The 20,410-nt window shown below is 36.0% G+C and overlaps 1 protein-coding gene across 2 annotated transcripts; it reads left to right on the top strand.

Annotated features, from left to right (window-relative positions):
- The first annotated feature begins 5,232 nt into the window (after positions 1-5,232).
- LOC104453585 lies at positions 5,233-15,060 on the top strand. Of its 2 annotated transcripts, XM_010068188.3 has the most exons (9): positions 5,233-6,206; positions 6,929-7,028; positions 10,950-11,006; positions 11,484-11,595; positions 11,837-11,869; positions 12,463-12,545; positions 13,458-13,519; positions 13,621-13,717; positions 14,341-15,060. In XM_010068188.3, the coding sequence occupies exons 1-9, from the start codon at positions 5,890-5,892 to the stop codon at positions 14,395-14,397; spliced, it is 918 nt and encodes a 305-aa protein (XP_010066490.1). In that variant the 5' UTR covers positions 5,233-5,889; the 3' UTR covers positions 14,398-15,060. The 2 variants fall into 2 exon arrangements, with proteins under 2 accessions (XP_010066490.1, XP_010066491.1); XM_010068189.3 differs by lacking the exon at positions 11,837-11,869 and having other exon boundaries at positions 5,236-6,206; positions 14,341-15,047.
- Positions 15,061-20,410: the final 5,350 nt, after the last annotated feature.

Raw genomic sequence — 20,410 nt, 5'->3', positions numbered from 1 at the left:
ATGTGAAAGCAATGTTGCATAAGAAAAATACAAAGTCTATTGTGCTTTTTTCATCATCATGTCTCCACCATAATCACTATATGAATAGGCTCTAAGATGAAAAGGTTGAGAATGATAATAATGTAAGCCATGAGCAACAGTATCTTTGATGTAGCAAAGTATCCTCTTTGTAGCTTTAAGATGAGATGACTTTGGTTTCTCTTCCAACACTGCACATGATATTTGGTCTAATGCATGTCAAATATCTCAAACTTACAATCAAGCTTCTATAGTATGTTGAATCAACACTGACACCATCATCAATCTTTGAGATTTTGGTTTGTACTCCATTGGTGTATTAACCGGTATATAGTTTTTCATATTGAATTTTTTAAGGATATTTTATGCATATCCTTTTTGGGAATAAAAATCCCACATGCACTTAGTTTCACTTATATGCATATCTTTGTTGGATTATTTTTTTGTAAAAACAAGGTCATCGACATAAAGACAAGTCAAGAAAACATCACATTTTTCTTGCTTCAAATAAAGTGCATGTTCGTATGGACATTGAGAGAATTCATTCGCCTTGAAATGAGCATCAATTCTTGAATTCCATGCTCTAGATGCTTGTTTAAACCCATATAAGGCTTTCTTCAACCTCAACACCTTGTTTTCATGACCTTTCACAATAACCATTTGAGTTGTTCAACATAAATTTCTTCATTGAGGATGCCATTGAAAAATGCCGATATGACATCCATTTGATAAATTTGTCATCCATTTTGAGCTGCAACATAAATGATCAATCTAATCATTTCCATGTAGATGAAAAGGGCAAAAATTCCATCATAATTGATTCCGGCTTTTTGCTTATACCCCTTCCACAATTATTCTAACCTTATACCTTGTCACTTCATCTTTCTTGTTCTTTTTGACCTTGCACACCTATTTGACACCTTTTGCTTTCTTATCTTTTAGAAGATTAGTAAGCTCCCATGTTTGATTCTTCTCAATGGTTTCTATTTCTTCATTCATGGCTTTTCTCCGATTTTCTTCTTTAGTAGCATGATCATAGACAAGTAGTCCATAATTTGCAAGAATTTATACAAGGTGAAGCTCATTGGTGACTTCATAAATTTCAAACTATCTCCTCGATGTTGATACTGATGGTTCATTGACACCATTTGAAGAAGTTAGCAGTGATGAACTTGAAGAAGATATTGGAGAAGAATGTGAAGAGTAATCCTTTAATGCCATTTGGTTGGAATCACCACAAGTATTCGTTTCATTTTTCGGATTTTCTGCTCATGTGCCTTCTTTATCAAACTCAACATCTTTGCTTATATATACTTTCAAAGTGTTAGGATCAAATAATTTACAGGTTTTGAATGAGGAGTCATACCCAATAAAAATGAGCTTTTTGCTTGTCTTCTAATTTTGATCTTTTTGGTTTGAGCATGAGCATAAGTAATGCTCCAAAAATTCTCAAGCATGAAACACTTGGTGGTCTTCCACTCCATGCTTTTTGTGGAGTTACACCTTTAAGTCCATATGTCGGACATCAATTTTGTACGTAGACTGCATATAACAGCTTCACTGCAAAAACTCATTGGGCAAATTTTTGCTTTCCAACATGCTTTGAACCATGCCAAGAATGGTTTTGTTTCTTTGTTCAACCACACCATTTTTGTTGAGGAGAATATGGAGCCATCCAGAAATGCTGAATACCATGATCCTCATAGAATTTGTTGAATATGGTCGAGGTGATTTTTCCCCCACAATTAGTTCTCATAACTTTCATAAAGTAACCACTCTCCTTTTCAACTAAGTTCTTGAATTATTTGAAAGTATCAAACAATTTTGTCTTTTCTTTCAAAAAATGCATCCAAAATTTTCAAGTAACTCATCATTAAAAGCAACAAAATATCGATAATTACCAAACGATTGAGGAGTGATTGAGCTGTACACATCAAAATGAATCAAGTCCAGTGGGTTTTTTGCTAGGTTAGTTACTTCCTTTAGAAAGCTAGTTTTGGAATGCTTGTCGATGACACACCTTTTTGCATAATTGATAAGGATGATCAATATGTGGTAAGCTATATACCATCTTCTTCTAGGAAAGCAAATTGAGTCCACCAAAATTAAGATGGATGAACCTTAAATGCCACAACCATATGATCATCCAAGCACGCCTTTAAGCATCAAGACATCTCATTTTTTATATTGAGAGTAAACATCTTGTTTTTCGACATCTTGACATTTGCAATCAAATTTGTTATTTTGCTCTCTTAGCACAATATTAAAATCTTTTATGTGGACAATATAGCTTTTCTCCATAAGTTGTTCCAAACTCAGGAGTTTGCTGACATTCGTGGAGCACAATAAATATTAGTAATAAATTGATGTGCATCATTCTTTAAATGAATTAGAATTGTACCTTTACATTCGGCAAGAATTTTGGAATTATCGTCAAACGAGACTTTCCCTTTGATTGTTTCATCTAATTCAGTAAACATATCTTTTCTCTAGCACATTTGATTACTTGCACCAATGTCCAAGTATTATGAATCATTTTGTCTACCTTCATCTTCTTAAAATGCCAATAAAATAATTTGTTTGTTCAGCATCATTTACCAAGTTTGCCTTTTCGTCCGTTGCACTTCTTTCTTTGCACCAACAATTAAAAGTATGAGGGCCAAGTTTATTGTAATGATAACATCGAATTTTACATTATCATACCATTGGCCTGTTGAGTTATTTCTTCTTTCATGAACACCTCTTTGATTATGGTATCTATTGTCATGTTGAGCAATATCTCCTTTACTTCGTCCATGGCCTCTACCTTGAATGTGACCTTGGCCTTGCCCACAATATTGATTAATCCTAGTTTGCACGGGATCTTGACTTTGCTATTTCTCATCTCAAATGGTCAATCGAGTTTGGAGTACTTCCTCCATAGGCTCTTGCTTGTTTCTTTTGAATCGTTCTTCATAGGCATGCAATGAACCCATAAGCTCATCGATTGTCATGGTATTAGAATCTTTTGACTCTTCAATTGCAATGATGATGTGGTCATACTTCTTGTCTAGAAAACTAAAGAATCTTCTCAACAACTCAAATGTCTGAAACATCTTCACCATTTCTTTTCATCTAGTTGACAATTGCCAAAATTCTTGTGAAATAATTAGTAATGATTTAGATTCTTTCATATGGATTACCTCAAATTTGCCTCTCAAAGTTTGAAGGCAAATCTTTGATTTTTTTTTTCCTTGGTGTGTGTTGTATAGGATTTCCCATGCCTCCTTAGTAGTGGTGGCATTTCGAATATTGAATCATCCAAAGCTTGATAGATGATTGACAAGGCATATTGATCTTTTGTTCAAACTTTCTCCAGGGCATCCCTTTGCTTTTGATTCAAGGTGGCACATCTTCTAACTTGTCATAGTTGGTGTTGATAAGTTCCCATAACAATTTGTTGAACATCAGAGGCATAGTTGTGATAACAATTTGATAAGATAATTTTTGGATGTGAAACACTCAAAACTCACACAATTCAAAGAAGAGAAAGGGGCAAATAGACTTTGGTTTTCTTTGTTTCACCTCATCTCACCTGTATCACCCCATATTAGAAACAATTACAAGGATCACCTTTTATAGGCTCGATACATTATTTTTACACTTAGTGACTCATTAAATATCTCTAAAATTTTGAGGAGATAATTTCCAAATAATTTACAAAGCACTAACTAGACATAGAAACATGAACAATCAAGATATAAAAATAAGAATAGACTTCTAAAAGAAAAATGCTATAATAATGATTTTTCCTTGATTCGTTCACCGGTTTTGAGAGTCGAACAATCATCAACATTAAATCGACCACATATTCAATGCATCGATAACAACCTTGTATTATCGGCATCTTCAACCTATTAAATTACTAACAAAAGCATCTTTTGATTGATCGAGCGTTCTTGGTTCTGTAAAGCGAATTTCTCATGTCCACAAGAACATAATTAAATTCTAACGCTGAGAATGAGAAAGAAAAAGAAAAACTTTTGACTTTGTTTTGAACTTCAGTGTGAATGCATATGAGTCCAAAATAGGAAAAAGTGCGCATTAAAAGAAATAGAAAAATGGGAAGAAAAGAAAAAGAGAGAAAAAGGAAACCAAAGGTGGAGAGTCCACGATAATCGGCATCAAATGCTCCCTCATGGGGATTCGCACTGTTGCTGAATTCCAAGATGAGAGAAGAGAACCACTCCATCTCCCTCCTCCAATTATATTATTTCTTTTTGCTCCAAAATCGAATAAATTATCTTAAAATTGCCCCCAAAAAAATCAAAAAATTCCCTCTTTCTCTCTCTTCTTTTCTTTGGAATCATCCTCCTATTTATCTAATTCGTCAAAATTCGATGTATATCCCACAAAAAAAAAAAAAAACAGCCGGTGGTATGCAATACCCTTTTTTAAGACCGTGTGCAAAAAAAAAAAAAAAAAAAAAAAAAAGAAAGAAAGGAAAATATCGAGTAAAAAACGAGAGTAGAAAATTGATTAAAAAATTAAAATAAAGAATGAAAAAAGCCCATCCCAACAGCAGTAAATACGGCGGGCACCACATGAGTTTGGTTGATTTTTCTTACTTTTTATTTTATTTTATTATCACCATGTATTATATATACATACATACTAGGAAAAATGATGCAATGATCCACCTACGAACTTTTAATTTAATCGATGTGATCCTTCAATTTTAATTTAATGTATAATGTCATTCTTAAAATTTTAATTTGTTCGATGTAATCTTAAAATTTTTGATATATATCTAATTCAATTTTTAAATTTTTAATATTTTCCATAAACTTGAATTAGTAAAATGGCAATACTACATTGAATACATATTGAAAGTTTAGGGATCGTATAAATTAAAAGCGTTCAACTAAAATTTATAAACCACAAAGAATAAATTATATGTTCATGGATCACATTATAAATCAAGTAAGAGTTTAATGGTTGTTCGTGTCATGATCCCTTTATACATCGTAGCACCAGGCAGAAAAAGTTATAAGAGAAATACATTATTCGGGAATAAAATTTATCTTATTCTAAATCCATCTTGGGGTTGCAAATACTACCATATAAAAAAAAAAAGGTGGGAGATAAAGGGGTGGTTTTAATTAATTATATTCTATTTGATTTTTTAAGTGAGAGAAAAAGGATGAGCAGCCAATTAGGGCTCTGTCGGAAAGTTGAGCCCCAAAAAGTTAACGTTCTCTTATTGCCCCTCTATCTCTCTCCTCTCTCTCCGGCTCTGATTCTGTGCGCTCCGATTTTTCTCTCTCTCTCTCTCGCTGCTGCAATTCCGCATCCTCGATCGAAGATGGCGTGAAGAGGAGCGGACCCAGTTGGGAAAGCTTCCCTTTTGACTACTCCCCTCCCGCAGCCGAGCAGCTGCTGCAGCTTGCTGCAAAGATCGGTTCTTGATTTTTGCCGGGAATTCCTGCCGGGCAGGTTCAAGTTCCCGCCTTGAGCACGGGGGGCGTCCGAAGAGTCCGTGAGGAATCGTGGGTTCTTCTTCTTCTTCGCGCCGGAATCGCGATCGGGGATGGTGGTGGTTTCCGGGGCCGTCTCGGTGGCGGACCGGCTTCAGTGAGTGGGGCGGTGATGGAATCTGAAGTCCTGTCGCGGGGCTGAAGTCGAGGAATTTCGGTGCTGAATTCTCTTTTGAGCCTGTCGTGGTCGGCTGAGTTACGCGGGGCGGAGGTGGGTTCACGAGGTGCGTTGGTTTCGAGAATCTGCGGGGGAAGGGAATTTTTTTTGTGTGGTTGGGGGAGGTTCGGTGGTGGTTGTGACGATAAAGTAGATGGCTTTGAGGTGGTATTAGAGGCAGGAGGGAGAGGCGAGGGAATGGCGATGGAGTCGAACATGCCGAGGTCGTCGGCCCTGAGCAGGCACGCGATTTCGTTTCAGACCGGCGCGTTGAACACCACCTCGGAGATGGTGCCGATGATGGGGAGCGGTTACTTCGGGGTCAACAGCACGGGCGGGATGGTTTTCTCTGCCGGGAGTTCCGCCGTCCTGAGCAACAATCTGGGGTTGGCTCAAGCGGGCAATTCTTCGAGCTCGCTCCTCGTGGACTACGTTCCGGGGCTTAAGCACGATGCGGATTTGGCTGTGGAGTGGTCTGCTGATGAGCAGGATAAATTGAACGAAGGCCTCAGGAGGTAAATTTATTGTGCTCTATCTCTTTTCGAAACGTATGTGATTTTTCTCCGTTGCTTTGCTTATCTTCCGCTCGGGTTTTATTAGTCAGGAAGCTTTTTGAGCTTGGTCTATCAGCCATGTAGTTCTTTCACTCTTCTGCGCGATTGAAAGAGAAGAAAGAGGAGAGACATATTATAGAGCTGCCTCGTAGGCTTGTGGCTAATAACATCATGCTTGAGCTTGTTATTCTGAATATTAAGCGGAGTTATGAGGAAGAGAGCACGCACTCTTTGCTGTTCCACAGACGCAAATCATTTTAAACCTGATATTTGAATTCTCTTGCTAGGTAAAAGTCCATCTTTTGCTGCTCAGCGGAGACTCCTGTTTAAGCTACATATATTTAATTTCTGATTTAGCTGCTGCAGCTCTTCTGCTTCTGAACATTTTGTCTTCGATAACTCTTTTGGTCGCTGATAATGAGTTTGATAAGCTTTTATAGGATCTCATGAATAATCTGCTGTCTAGACTTTTATTCTAGGGTGTAATTTCCATAACTGTGCCTGTTTGTACCACCTCAAAGTGTATCCTTCATTTCCTTTGTTGGCTCTCATGTTTCCACTTATGGTATATGTACTTTAACTGAAGTCTTGGTGCATGTGACATTAAGCAGTTTCTACATCAATCATGAGATTATCTTCTTTTCCGCTTTGGAAATCATGTGCCTTTCTCCCTTCAATTATAGATACGCTGATGAGCCTAATATAATGAAGTACATCAAGATAGCGGCCATGCTGCAGGACAAAACTGTGCGGGATGTGGCTTTGAGATGTAGATGGATGACGGTAAGTTCATCAGGAATGTCCTCAGAGAGTAGTAACCTTTTCAACTTCAGTGGTTGCTTATGATGTGCTTGGATGTTGTCAGTGTTTGGACTTGGTGTCTTTGCTGGCATAATCTTGTTGATGCACTTATGTACTTGTCAAAGCAAAATGTTAGATTATTTGCGTTTCATGTGTGGGGAATCAAGCCTATGTCATGCACCTAAACCCCACTCATTACCCAAATTTTCCCTAAGAGCAAGGCAGACTTTTATAATCAAGTAATAAAAAATTCAGCTGATATTATGTTCTTCTTGTGCATGCACTCGGAGGCTTGGATTGTCTCAGTGCATAATGTTTCTTCAAATACCTTCTTAGAGTCCACTATTGTTTTTCCTACTTTTGTTACTGTCACTGGGACATACATGCAACTTCTGTCATGGGATGATCTCTCCTTCTTTATGTCAAATTCAATGGAGTGTTGTTTTAGTCAGTTAAGCAGTAAAACATATAAAACTTGGCCTGATGTTGAGGTCATTTGCTTCGGTTAAAGAGTGAATCCAATCATGCTCCTTTGCCTAACTTTTATGACTTTCATTACTAGGAAGTCAATGCAATATTTCTGCAAATTCATACTTGGCTTAGCTTCTGATGTAATTTTCTCCTGCATGATATGCAAGGACAGTCCATAACAATAAAATTTGTGCGTGTTTATTGGGCTAAGTTTGGAAACTAAACCACACTCATTACTGAAATTTTCCCTAACAACAAGTCAGACTTCTATGATCAAGTCATCAGAATTTAGCTGATTTAGATGTTCTTGTGCATGAACTTGGAGGCTTGGATTGTCTCAGCAGATTAATGTTTCTTGAAATGCCTCCTTGGAGTCCACAATCGATTTCCAATTCATACTCATGTCATTGTAACTGGGATATATATGTGACTTCTGTCATGTGATGGTCTTGCCTTCTTTACTTCCAATTTAATGAGTGTTGTTCTTAGTCAACTGAAGAGTAAGAAAAATAATGCTTGGGCTGATGTTGAGGTCAGTTGCTTAGGTTGAGGAGTCAATCCACTTGTGCTCCTTTATCTAACTTTGATAACTTTCCCTAGGAGGTCAATAAAATATTTCTGCAAATTCAAATGCTTAGCTTCTGATGTAATCTCATCCGGCACAATATGCAAGGAGAGTCCATTACAATTGTGGAAACTAGTGGTGGCAAGCTTACTTGTTATCTTGATGGTCATTCCTTGTTTAAATTGATTGTGATGACAAATTTTATATGTTCTATTCTCATACTGAATGAATGAAAGTAGTATGGTGTCGTTAAAATCCATTAGATTTATCTTTTAAAGGAAAAAAAGGAAATCATTGAAAATATTGTTAAGGATTGAGATGACTTGATAGCTCATTGGGAGTTGTAAACATGGTTGCTTCTCATACCAAAAAGTCCTTGAGCTGCCTCCTGTTTGATCGGGGTTTTTGCTCCTTGCTTTTATAATATGATCTCTTTCCTGGACCTTCTGGTAACATGCTAATCAATAGAAGAGCTGACCATAGTATTGGAGAAAATGTTTCTGAATTTTAAGGCCATCTGGAATCTCATAATGATCTAGTGTTACATGAATGAAACTTCATCTTGATAATATGATAGATGGAAATTGCTTTGCCTGATTATGCTGGTGCTTTTAGTTCATGAAACTCACTTTGTCTCCTTTTCTTTTTTGAGAAATTTTCTTTTCTTTACTAATCTTCCTTGATATCTTGAAGCCACAGAATCTTGTAGGAGAATTTGCACTACTTGGAGCAATAGATGTAAACTTGAATAATTGCTTCAGCATTTTATTACTGGGTTTTTACGAGAAAAGCATCAGTTGTATTTGTTATTTTTTTTGCTACTAAACCAGTCTTGCTTCCTGAAATGTGTCCATACCATTTTATATTCTATCAGAAGGAAAATTACACTGAAAGGGTACTGAGGCATGCCAACATGTGTATGAAATCACTTAACTAGCTACAAGATAATAGAAGAACCGTGGAAACTGCAATCCATACATGGCTTATGCTCCATTGAAGCATAAGGGTTGATGGTCACTCTTTCATGGTTATTGCCAAGAGCTTCTATTTCTTCTCTCCTGCTTAAGTTGAACCCAGAAAAGGAAACGAGGAACGAAAAGTAACTTCTCTCATTAAAGAGAATGTGAAATTTTCTGTGCTCCGTCATCTTGACAATCACGTTTGTGTCCCACATGTTCATGAAGTTGTTGCTACCTCTGCTCGCATTCAATGTAATAACAAATAATAGAAAATTAGGTGTTGTCTAGCTACCCCTGACTAGGTTGAGTTAGAAGGATATATTTTACAAATTACAAGTGCTCTATCACATTGTTGGAGTGTCAGTTGGTAGATGCCAAGCCTCTTTTGGCCAAGGTAGTATGTTGGAAGACTTAGTTATTCTCCATACTTCAGCCAAAGCAAAGAATAAAGTGTTACAGACTTCATTTTCGCATTGCTTCTATTGACTGATTAACCTACAAATTTTTTTAGCCATTTTGAGAATTCACTTTGTCATATCTAAGATGGCATATTCCTATTTAAACCTTCTATAGATGTTTGTTCATAGTTATAAGCATGTATATATATTTACCCTGTCTTTGACTATTATACGTATTTGGGAATTATTAGCCTATCCAATTTCTGTTTGGTTGATATATAAATCTTCTCCTCTCAAGATTGTGAGAGTAACATCATTAGTTGCTTAGATTTACTTTTTGGCTCTGAATGTTTGGTAACACAATTATTCCGGTCATATGTTTCATCAATTTATTTGAAAACATTTGAAACTTTGTTCAATGATCAACAGAAGTTTTATAATTGAAAGAGTAATCATTAGGAAAAAAAAAAAAAAAAACGGAAACTGGTGCTATACACCTGAAAAAGAGGAATTTGCTGGGCAACTTTTTAAGTGAGAGGACCCTAAGATATTGTCAATCTTGCACAGAAGAATCAATTGCCAGAGTTATCTACAGAAGACTCTCAAGTCTATATCACCCCAAACTTTCATATTTGTCTTGATTAAAACTGACGTCACTCACCAACATGAGGATAAAGATGTGCACCCCCTTGGTACCTTTTCAATTTAATTTTGTTTTTGTTGACCAACATGGCAAGAAAGGGGGTGGGGGTAGGAAGGCCTATGTTACAATTTTTCAATGGGCACAAGCTGAGATGTCTCTTATAGCCCCTATTAGTTTAAAAAGCTAATTGATGACACAGTCTGAGAAATTCCAGTTTGTACTAGGGCAGTGGACAGACTGTTGTACTGCTTCTCTTGCAGGTGATATTATAATATTCTGATTGCTTAAATTGACTGGCACTCCCTCCTATGTCCTCTTATGTTTTGAAATCTTGTGCTTGAAAGTGCACTTGTTAAGAAAGTAAGTTGATTGTGTTGGAGTAGGTGGTGAGGTTGCACATATGGGCTGAGAACTAGGTCTATTTATTACTTACCCATTTTTCTCCCTAGTCGATCGAAGTTCTGAAGATAAATCAACAGAAGGTTGGGGATTTTTCCAAGCAAGCTTTATATATGTTATTTTATTATCGAACCTTTTCTGAACAAAGTTGGCTGATAATATATGAAATGGTGGCCACAGTGTGGGATTGTTGGAGGAGGTAATGGTTGTTAGATTAAGGAAACATGGGATGTTCTTACGAAAATACTTCCTCATGTTAAGCTTGGGCTACAAGACCTTCTTGGCTCTTTTGACTTGCTTTGCAGCTTGAACTAACTGGTTTGATGAACTGACCGGTAATATGACCTTTGGCATGCTGAAGCATACTCAATTATTTCATACTAATTATAAGACTTGTATATTTATATCCTTTCATGAGGATAAATCAGAAGATTCATTGATCTGACTTATGCTGTGGAATTGCTGCAGAGGAAGCGAAGGAAACCTGAAGAACACAATCTAGGAAAAAAGGTGAACAGCCGGAAGGTGTGTCCCCCTTTACATTTTTGTTGACTGAAAAGTTTTTTTTTGAATACTTCCAAGTTATTTAAAATTTAAACTCAGAAACATTATCTAGAACAGATGATCTTACTGATGATGGCAACCAATAGCTATTCTTTTCTTGTTTGGGATTCCTGTGTCCTTATATGATGCTACACGATTACTGTAGGTTTCCTTGTGTCCCTGTATATCTGTACCTTTGGAACCTTTTGGTAACTTCTATCATAAAAATTGCAGCAAAATAATTTTGTAGTTAAAAACCGGTCCTGGGATTCTAGAAGTGAAAGTTATACTTTGTGAAGTTTCTATCTTGTGCTTTTTTCTTACAGAGTGTATATCATGTTCTACTGGTGTAATTTGATTAGTCAAAACATTTTTTGCGTATAAATTGATTGCCTTGCTTACTACCTTTGCAAAACAAGTTATTTTGGATGTGATGATTTCATGACCATGCCTCTTCAGGATAAGCTGGTGGAATTGTCTGCAACTAATTCTTCATGTCTACCACAAAATGTGGCTGCCTATACTCCTATGATTCAACATATGGACCACAATGAGCTTCTATCTTGTGAGGGTCAGTAGCTCTGTTTGATTTTAGTGAACAGAATCAGATAATCCTGTTTCTGTCACAACTTTGTTCATTATTTCAGCTGTTTTGTTTCTATGATGGCAAATTAAAGGTCATATTATATTTTCATATTATGTATGCCACTGAAATCAATTTGCTTCATTTGTCCTTTCATTTTTCCCCTTTTCCTTTTTTCAGTTGTAGGAAGCATGAATTGACATGAGTTGGTCTACTACTCATTTTGCAGATAAATGTCTCAAGTGCATGTCATCAGTTGTAGGTGAAAGTTTAAGTTTGTTGCACATATTTTTCTGAAGCTGCATGAATATTTCATTAGCTAAGGAAAACATTGCTTGTTCTGATGGCACTTTGAACGGTTATTTAGCTTCACCAATCAATCTTTTATGCCATGCCTGCTGCAAAGGTCATAAAGAAGACTGATATTGGACTAATCATTGAATTCTGCCATGTCTAATTTGTTTGCAGAAGTTTCTTGCTATTAGTGTAGAAGGAGATAAATTTTTCTGTTAAATCTCCTTTGCATCATTACATTTTCCACTCAACTTCCTTTTAGCCCTTTCTAATTAAAGGGGTACACTATGTGTATCTTTTTGGTGCCCTCATATTCTATAGGAGATTAAATTGAGCACTCCATTTAACACCCATGGCATTATACCTCAATGTCTCATGGCTCCAGGTCACAGTATACCAAAGCTGCTTCTCATTCCCTGACCTTGTAGTCGACTGTTTTTCCCATCTTTGACAGATGGCCTGGTTATATTAGAATTCACAAGAAGCCATGAGTCAAATATCCTTTGGATGTGTTTGTCTTATAATATATGGGATGCCAATTATCTTGAGTTGCTTTCTCAGGGATTGATGGTGCTTCTAGGCTGCTCTTAAAGCAAAATTTGCAAGCGTTCAGCCAAATCTCTACGAATCTTCCTATGCTCAAGGTACAGCGCAAGAGGCCTCTTTGCGCAATAATTTTGCATGTTCTACCTGAAGAAAGTGTGCAAAACTCTCTGTCTTTTTTGTCTTATATGAACAAAAAGCTTGTATATTTGGTCTAGTCAGCTATCTTTATCATATTTGTTGGAATTTTGCTGGTAAGGTTGGAGAGTACATCTTCATTCATGCTGACTTTTCTTAATTTTTTTTTTATTTGTCTTCAACCGTCAGTTTTGTGGTAGAGCTCTCTCTCTCTCTCTCTCTCTCTCTCTCTATGTGTGGCAAGAAATCAGATGTATCCACAGATACATGCTCACATATGCACGAGTTTGTGTGGATGATGATTGTTAAGAGAAAATTGCATGGAGAATCTGGTCAATGGAAAACTGATGTGTAGCATTTTTCTTTGTTTTATGAAAACACGGGGGTTTGTCTGTTCACATGATGTCACTATGTTGGTCTTCATAATATCAGACTATAAGTTCTCTCAATGGCGACAATGCAGTGCATATTGTTCCATAAGTTGTTTATTGATTCTTGTCTGGTTAATAACTTATTCCTTTGTTGTGAACACATGTACTTAATTGATGGCTGTTAAGCAGTCACCTTTCTTAGGTACTTGTCGTACCCAATGATTCTGTCGATATGGAGCTAATTTTTTCTTTTGAAGAGAGAACAATCCAGTGTATCTTAAATAAAAACTAAGAGAACTGCTATGGATGGGCCTACTTGATGTCCGTTTGTATGGTCTCTACTATAATTTCCAGGTTCTATCAGTCATAGACATATTGCTGGGTCGCTTTTCTGGACATAAGAATTTTGCTGTTTACTTCAACTTTCTTTATTGCACAATTTGGTAAATTGTATGTGGAGGAATTCTACTGGCTTACTTTCTATCTAATGATTATGAGTAACAGTTACAGGAGAACCTTGACCTCTTCTATCGTGCGAGGAACAATATAACTTCTGTCCTGAAAAAGTATGTTGATCTTCATTGTTTCTCCTTTTTAATAGTTTATTGATGGTAGTGGCCACATTGGGTAAATGGTTTCTCCCAATGATTTCCATTGCATTGTGCAGCATGAGAGATATGCCTGGTATAATGAGCCAGATGCCACCACTACCTGTTTCCATTGATGAAGATCTCGCAAGTACTATATTGCCCAATATTAGTCAGGTAATACAGAATCAATTTCTCTATGCAGTTTATACAAATTTGAAGTGTTAACCCTATGAATATATTCCAGTTCTATGGGAACGCAGTTTGAATTGAAGTCTCTTATTCTTCTCTGTTCAATTTATTCCAGTTCCTCCATCCCAATTTTTCTTGCATCTGCTTCATTCTATAGATATGCACTTATTTAACTTATCAGGTCAACTAGGTCAATTATTCATCTTCGCTAATATTTTGGATATTTTCCTCAGAAGTGTCAAAAACATGGTTTGTTTTCAGAACCAACAAATTTGGTAATCTTTGGTATAATCTATTGCGGAGTAGTGGATTCTCGGGACGAATTTGGTTAGTTATTTGACATATTCCATTCTAAGGCTTATGTGAATTTGTGAAATAAAAGGGTAGCAGCGCTCAGCCGTTGCTCCATATACTAGTAATGAGTCTAGGCAGTTAGTGAACTGATTGTGTTGTCAGGTTAGTCTAAACTGGTTTTATGTGAGGCGGGTGGTTCACTTTTGTTGTGCAATAGCCTATAGGTATATTCTTACATAGGTCCTTGCATGCTCAATGCTGCCTAAAATTGTGTTATTGCTACCTAATATGTCCTGCCTGTTTGCTTCTTTCAGCAAATCATGTTTGGTTCGCATGGAAGGATCCAATTGAAGCAGGAGCCAAGGTGCTAAGGGGAACTGACTGAAATTCAATTGCATATAAGATTTGTGAAGTACAGAACAGTTCTGCTGTATAACACAAGATGCTGTTGCTGAACATTCTTCCTTTCGTGGAAATGAGCGTCTAGCGATTGCCAAAAAGTTCAGAGATCGCATTTTTGGAATCAGAACCTCCACCTCTCAAACTAGCGAAAGTGAAAACTTGACGATAGAAGCGCAGAACATGCGTTATCTACTCATCTTGAAAAAAGAGGTTTCTTGACAAAACTTCCTTTTCCTTGGTGAAGCTCTAGTTTAAGTGCATTGTGTATAGAGATCATAGACATCTACTCTGTATTACTTTTTCAGTGCCTGATGTGTAACTTATATCTAAGTCAATATTCAGGTTAAGCCACTGATCTTATACATTGTCAGCATCCACGTTTTGATTCTTCGATGTACTTTTGGAGCATTTGTGTTTTATCATTCTCGTTTGGGTCAGCCGGAGCTCTTTTCACTTTGTAATAATGTACCAAAAGTCATTTTGACAACCTCTGAGCTCCGTGAAAATAAATTCTTTTAGAGGGACAGTGATGCGGGTCCTTGTTTTTATGTCTGTAACTAAATTCTTCTGTATGATTCCCCAACTGTTTTTCGCAACATTCTGCAGTAACATTGACATTCGATGTTGGTTTCTTTAGTTATTGTAATTTTGATTCATTTCTGTGATAGCAGCTGATGAGAACCTTTTAGCTGAGTGAGGCAAAGATTTATCAGCGTCTATGCTCTGACCTACTCTTGGTTACGTTCTGATATTCAGTAGCTGGGCAAGGTAATAGATTCCAGGGGAAGCTAAATGCCAAACGTTCTAAACATATTGTTGGTTAGGATATGAATTTTTCCAGCCATAATACCGGTTTAACCGAGGCTGATTCGTTCAATTAGTGGAGTTGTTTCCTTCAAGATATCAGACTTTCAAGTTGCTCGTTGATTTCGGTTGTGTTTTTGGTTTTTTGTTTTTCCTTATTTCTTCTCTTCCGATCTAGATTTGGGGGTCATCTTCTCCCACTCTAATTTTAGATACGAGTTTGAACTCTGCTGATTTAGTTTTAAATTTGAAAGCTATCTTCTCCTGATCTAAGTATGAGAGAGTTTTGGGGATTCGACGCCCTAGTGCTTTGTTCTCCACCTCTAGATTTGATCGCAAGAGTTTGGGCGTCTTGTTGAACCATGAAGATATGCTCTCCTAAATATTAGATTTGTGATCGTTTAACTTATTTTGGTTATTTCCATATGGTAATGATGTAGAGAAAGACAAATCTAGCTGAGTATACTGTCAATTGGCAATGTCATAGTTACTAGAGAATACCAAATACCAAATTTAGTAATCCATCGTTAATTATTTTGCTCGACAAATCTGTTATCGTGGAACGAATGTGAACTTAACTTTGCTTGTGTTCTGTTGATCCTTTTTGTTTTCTGGATCTAGGTTAGTTTTGCAATATTCTAGACTTTGCTATGCTTTTATTTGCTTTGCTATAACGTTTATGTAATTCGCATGCATTTTTTTGTTCAATGAGTTCAATTTTCTTTTGATAAAAAAGAAGAGTGCCGAACATTATTTCGCCGTCCACGTATTGTTCCTCACTGCCGTCGGGGATTGCGACATAGGTGGCAAAAATTCAAATGGTTCCTCAATGCCGTCGGCGATTGCGACATAGGTGGCAAAAATTCAAGAAGACTGTATAAAAGAGATTCCTATTTGGAGAGCCTAACTTCATTTACTTCCTAATTCAAAAGATCTTGGTTTTGCATGGCCCCCGACTACTTTCTATCTAATCCATCCATATGATTAATCCCTATTCCTACAACAGTAAATAAAATGATTTCAGCCCATCTTAAATATAAAAACAGAAAAAGAAAACATGTGGCCAGGAGAGGAAAGAACCAAGGTAGCTTTCAATGTTCCTAGACACAAGCTTCCAATTGGAGCAACGACACATTCCACTAATTCAAAATTAAATTGACAAAAAAGGGCTACCTAAAATCCAAAAATTCATTAACTTTTTCGATTCAAGAAAAAGACAAAAATTGCCTAATCAGCTCAAGAAAAAGTATGCTTTGTCTTTTCATTAATTCCAAGTGTGCTAATTAATTAAATTAATTGATTAATTAATTATCCCCCTTGGTTATTACTGGTGAATCACACCTTCGGTTGGCATCTAAATTCCCCTTCAAGAGAGGCCAACAAAATGGCACTTTCTTCCAAACGGAAAATAGCCACGTAGCTTTACAATAGAAAGAAATTGTACATACCCGTATGTTCTCATTCAATCAAATTTGGAAGATTATGCAGAATATCGTCATCGATCCCGTTTTGAAGTTCCGGTCAAACTTCCAAACGTCGCTTATTTCAATTGAAAAGCATCTGATCTCTGTCTTAATCGCTGCCTAATCAATTTCGATTAATTTTAACGCTTTTGAATTGAAAAAAAAGGCAATGTCATTGGTTACTAAAAAACACAATTAGTTCAGTCCTCAAGGGTGCATGGACTTTTGTAATCGATCGATGAGGACATTGTCCCCGTCTTCGGACGGCATCTCATTTTCAAAGAGGTCTATTGTCAATGTGGCTTCTTTGACTTTTCTAATTTTGTTTGTTGGTTTGTGTTGGGAGTGCAATATATTATCTATCTAGTATTGAGTGCAATAGATGATCTACCTAGTACTCTTCCTATGTTCCTTATGCGGTTTCATAAATGAACTATTTTGAGCCACTTATTTATTTATTTGTTTTTTTTTTTTTTTTGGGTGCTTAATGAAGCGAATCTTCGTGGTTTAATTGCATCATAGAAGAAGGCCGACTAAAATAAAAATAAAAATGGAACATCTATTAAAGCAAAGATTTCTGATAATAGTATACATAGAAAAATCAATGTTTGGTACCTTTTGCTCAATAAGAAAATGGGTTAGATTAGACGGGTTGAAACTTTTGGGACTTAAGGAATGATGGAAGCGAATGAAAAAAAAAAAACAAAACAAGAATAGCAATAAGAAAAGAGAGGGAAAAAATGTAAAGAAAAATAAAAATAAAAACAAAGTAGAAGAACCTAGAATTTAAATGAACAAGTTCAAACTTGAAAATTGACAGAAATTCAAGAAGAGATGACAAAAATTGAAAAGGAGTTGTGGATGTAATTGTATCTTTTTAATAGTACTTGTACATGTACATAATGATATTTATAACACAAGAAAATACAAATAGGAAAAAATATACAAGATAATATTTTCCTATTTTACCGATTGAATATCTAATTTTACAGATTGATTGAATCAATTAGTCCATAATCTAAGGAATCAGAATCAGATCAAATCCTATCTTCAATGCTCTCCCTTAAGATGTAGCTTGTATATGTCAAAGGTGCCTAGCTTACCTAGTAGATATGTGTGTTATCTTTGGCAAAATGGTTTCATGAAAATGTTTGCAGGTTGTTCCATAGTTCCAATCCCACTTGTTATAACCATCACTTATTGGATTTTATGTCAAGCAAAATGACAATAGATCTCTATATGTTTTGTTCTTTCATGAAAGAATTTGAGTGCAGCGTCATTGTCACAAAACAATTTGCTTGGTCCATCGACTTGCACGCCAAGGTTCAAAAGTAAACCCTGTATTTAACTTGTATTTAACCTATTCACAAACAATCTTTGCCATAACTCGATATTCTGACTCGGCTGACAATAATGACACAACCGATTGTTTCTTTGTCTTCCATGAAATCAAAGATCTTCCCAATTTAATGCAAAAAATAGCGATAGATCTTTGGGTAAGTGGACAAGCAGCATAGTTCGTATCGCAATAGGCTGTCTTTTTCATCACGCAATCATGAGATAAAAATATTCCAAGTCTAGGGGATCTCTTTGAATATATTACAACCTTTAGTATTGCATTCATATGGGATTGCTCGGGGTTGTGAATGAATTGACTGAGTATTTGCATTAAATAACATATATTAGGTTTGGTCATACTAAGATAAATCAACTTTCTGATGAGTTGCTAATAGCCTGACGGATCTTTAAGTAGTGGGTCTTCCTTAGATGATGATGAACCCACATCATAGTCAAGTGTTGTTATTTTGCTTTGTCGATATGATAGCTAGCTTGCATCTGGATAGTCTTGCTTTTAAAATGATTTTGAAAATGAATTTCTGTTAGCTAAGACAGATTCCCTTATCAGACTAAGCAATCTCAGTATCAAGAAAATATTTAGGAGGCCCCAAAATTTGATGCGGAAAGTAGAGTGCATATATTCTTCAAATTTTCTGACAGCTGGTCGTCATTTCTCATAACAAAGTATATCATCAATATATATTGGATAAATAGATTGATGATTTACCTTTAGTCCCTATAAATAGGGTATATTCATGTTTATAGTGCTAAAATTTGACATACTATTGCCGAGAAGCCTACTTAAGCCAATATAGAAATTTACAGAGACAACATACTTGAGACTTCCCCTATCTTCGTAAACCCTGTGAAAGCTCTATGTAATTTTTTTTTCTAGATTGCCACAGAGAAAAGCATTTTGGATGCACATTTGATGCAGTTGCTGATTGTGAAATGCAACAATAGATAAAAAGAGAATAAATAATTACCTCGTCGGTGACTAGAGAAGAAGTCTCATGATAATTGAAACCTTCTCATTGCATGAACCCCTAATTGGGCCTTGTAGTGTACACCAAAACCATCTACCTTGTACTGGATTTTTTTATCCATATGCAATCAATTGCCTTCAATGTGAAGGTAAGGAAACAATGTCTTGAGTATGATTTTCTAGGTGGGCATTTAATTTTACCTCCATAGCCTATTATTAGCATGGGTCCAAGTTGCTTCGTCATAAGAAAAAGGTTCATGTTTCTCGAATATGCAACTAATACAATGCATGGTCTAGTGATAGTCGACTAAATGAGACATGAAAGGATACATGATAATGTATACATGGAGAAACCAATGAGGGGCATTTGTAATCTTTGGTCCACGTAGGGGGCGAATATGACGACCAAAGGTCAAGGTTGCTCAATAGTTGTTTGTTGAGGAATTGGTGAGGAAGATCCATCAATAAACAATATTACTGATGAAGTAGGTGAAATAGCTCAAAAGAAAATCCTTGTGTATTTGATTTTTTGAGTGGTCTCTAACCCCTTTTTCTTTGTCTCATTTAGAATATATTTGGACTCCTTATTCTTGATCTAGTTGTTGAGACAATAAAAAAAAAAGATATTTCCTTGTTCCAAATTATTTTATCTTTGCCTTGAATCATTGGGTTTAGACATTACTTCGGTGTTTTAATCGTTTCAAAATGGCAGCGACACGACTCTTTTTCTGATTTATTTCTATCAAAGAATCATAAACGGTTGATTCCCGCAAGATACACTTTTGATCAAAGAGTTTCACTAATTCCAACAAATTTTCCTTTTTTGGATTTGAAACTTGCTTGAATTGGATCCTTTCAAGTTAGAAATTGAAAATAGGCTACACTTACGAAGTTGTCCCAACTTATTAATTGGCACTAACTCTAGATCCTTGCCCTAAGAAATGAATCAATACTTTCTACTCGAGCTACATCACATACTGCTTACACTACAACCCAAGAAAAAAAATGAGGTTTCGAGTGGAACAGAACAAAGGATGTTGAGCCAAGAGCACCTTCATTCCTATATAATAAAAAGGGTGGGTGTAAGAATCCACAACTGACATGTCCTTCAAGTCACACGTTGCTTTCTACCACATTGTTTCAAACGAAGTTTTACCATAACATTCCTCTAGTTTGGAATTGATATGTAATTGATTCAATTAGGGAATCATGAATAGTCATTTGTTTGGTCGTTCCATTGGTTTCTAAAGAAGTCTTAGAAAGAATTCACTTTAATCCTCGATTTTCTTTTTATTGGATGAATGCAATATTTTTATTTTATTTATTAATTATTAATTTCTAAATATTAGGAAGAAAAATGTTCTTTGTATTGAATCTACATTGCATCTTCAA

This window comes from Eucalyptus grandis, chromosome 7, assembly GCF_016545825.1.
Source record: "Eucalyptus grandis isolate ANBG69807.140 chromosome 7, ASM1654582v1, whole genome shotgun sequence".
Classification (NCBI taxonomy): domain Eukaryota; kingdom Viridiplantae; phylum Streptophyta; class Magnoliopsida; order Myrtales; family Myrtaceae; genus Eucalyptus; species Eucalyptus grandis.
The sequence above is the reverse complement of the archived record's forward strand: the minus strand, read 5'-3'. Positions and strand labels throughout refer to the sequence as shown.

What these genes read in the sequence shown, in the direction of transcription:
- LOC104453585 (XM_010068188.3), top strand. Translation starts at nt 5,890, where the DNA reads ATGGCGATGGAGTCGAACATGCCGAGGTCGTCGGCCCTGAGCAGGCAC. An exon ending in TGAGATGTAGATGGATGACG is followed by an intron (nt 7,029 to 10,949) that starts GTAAGTTCATCA and finishes GAATTGCTGCAG; the next exon opens with AGGAAGCGAAGGAAACCTGA. An exon ending in TGAGCTTCTATCTTGTGAGG is followed by an intron (nt 11,596 to 11,836) that starts GTCAGTAGCTCT and finishes CTCATTTTGCAG; the next exon opens with ATAAATGTCTCAAGTGCATG.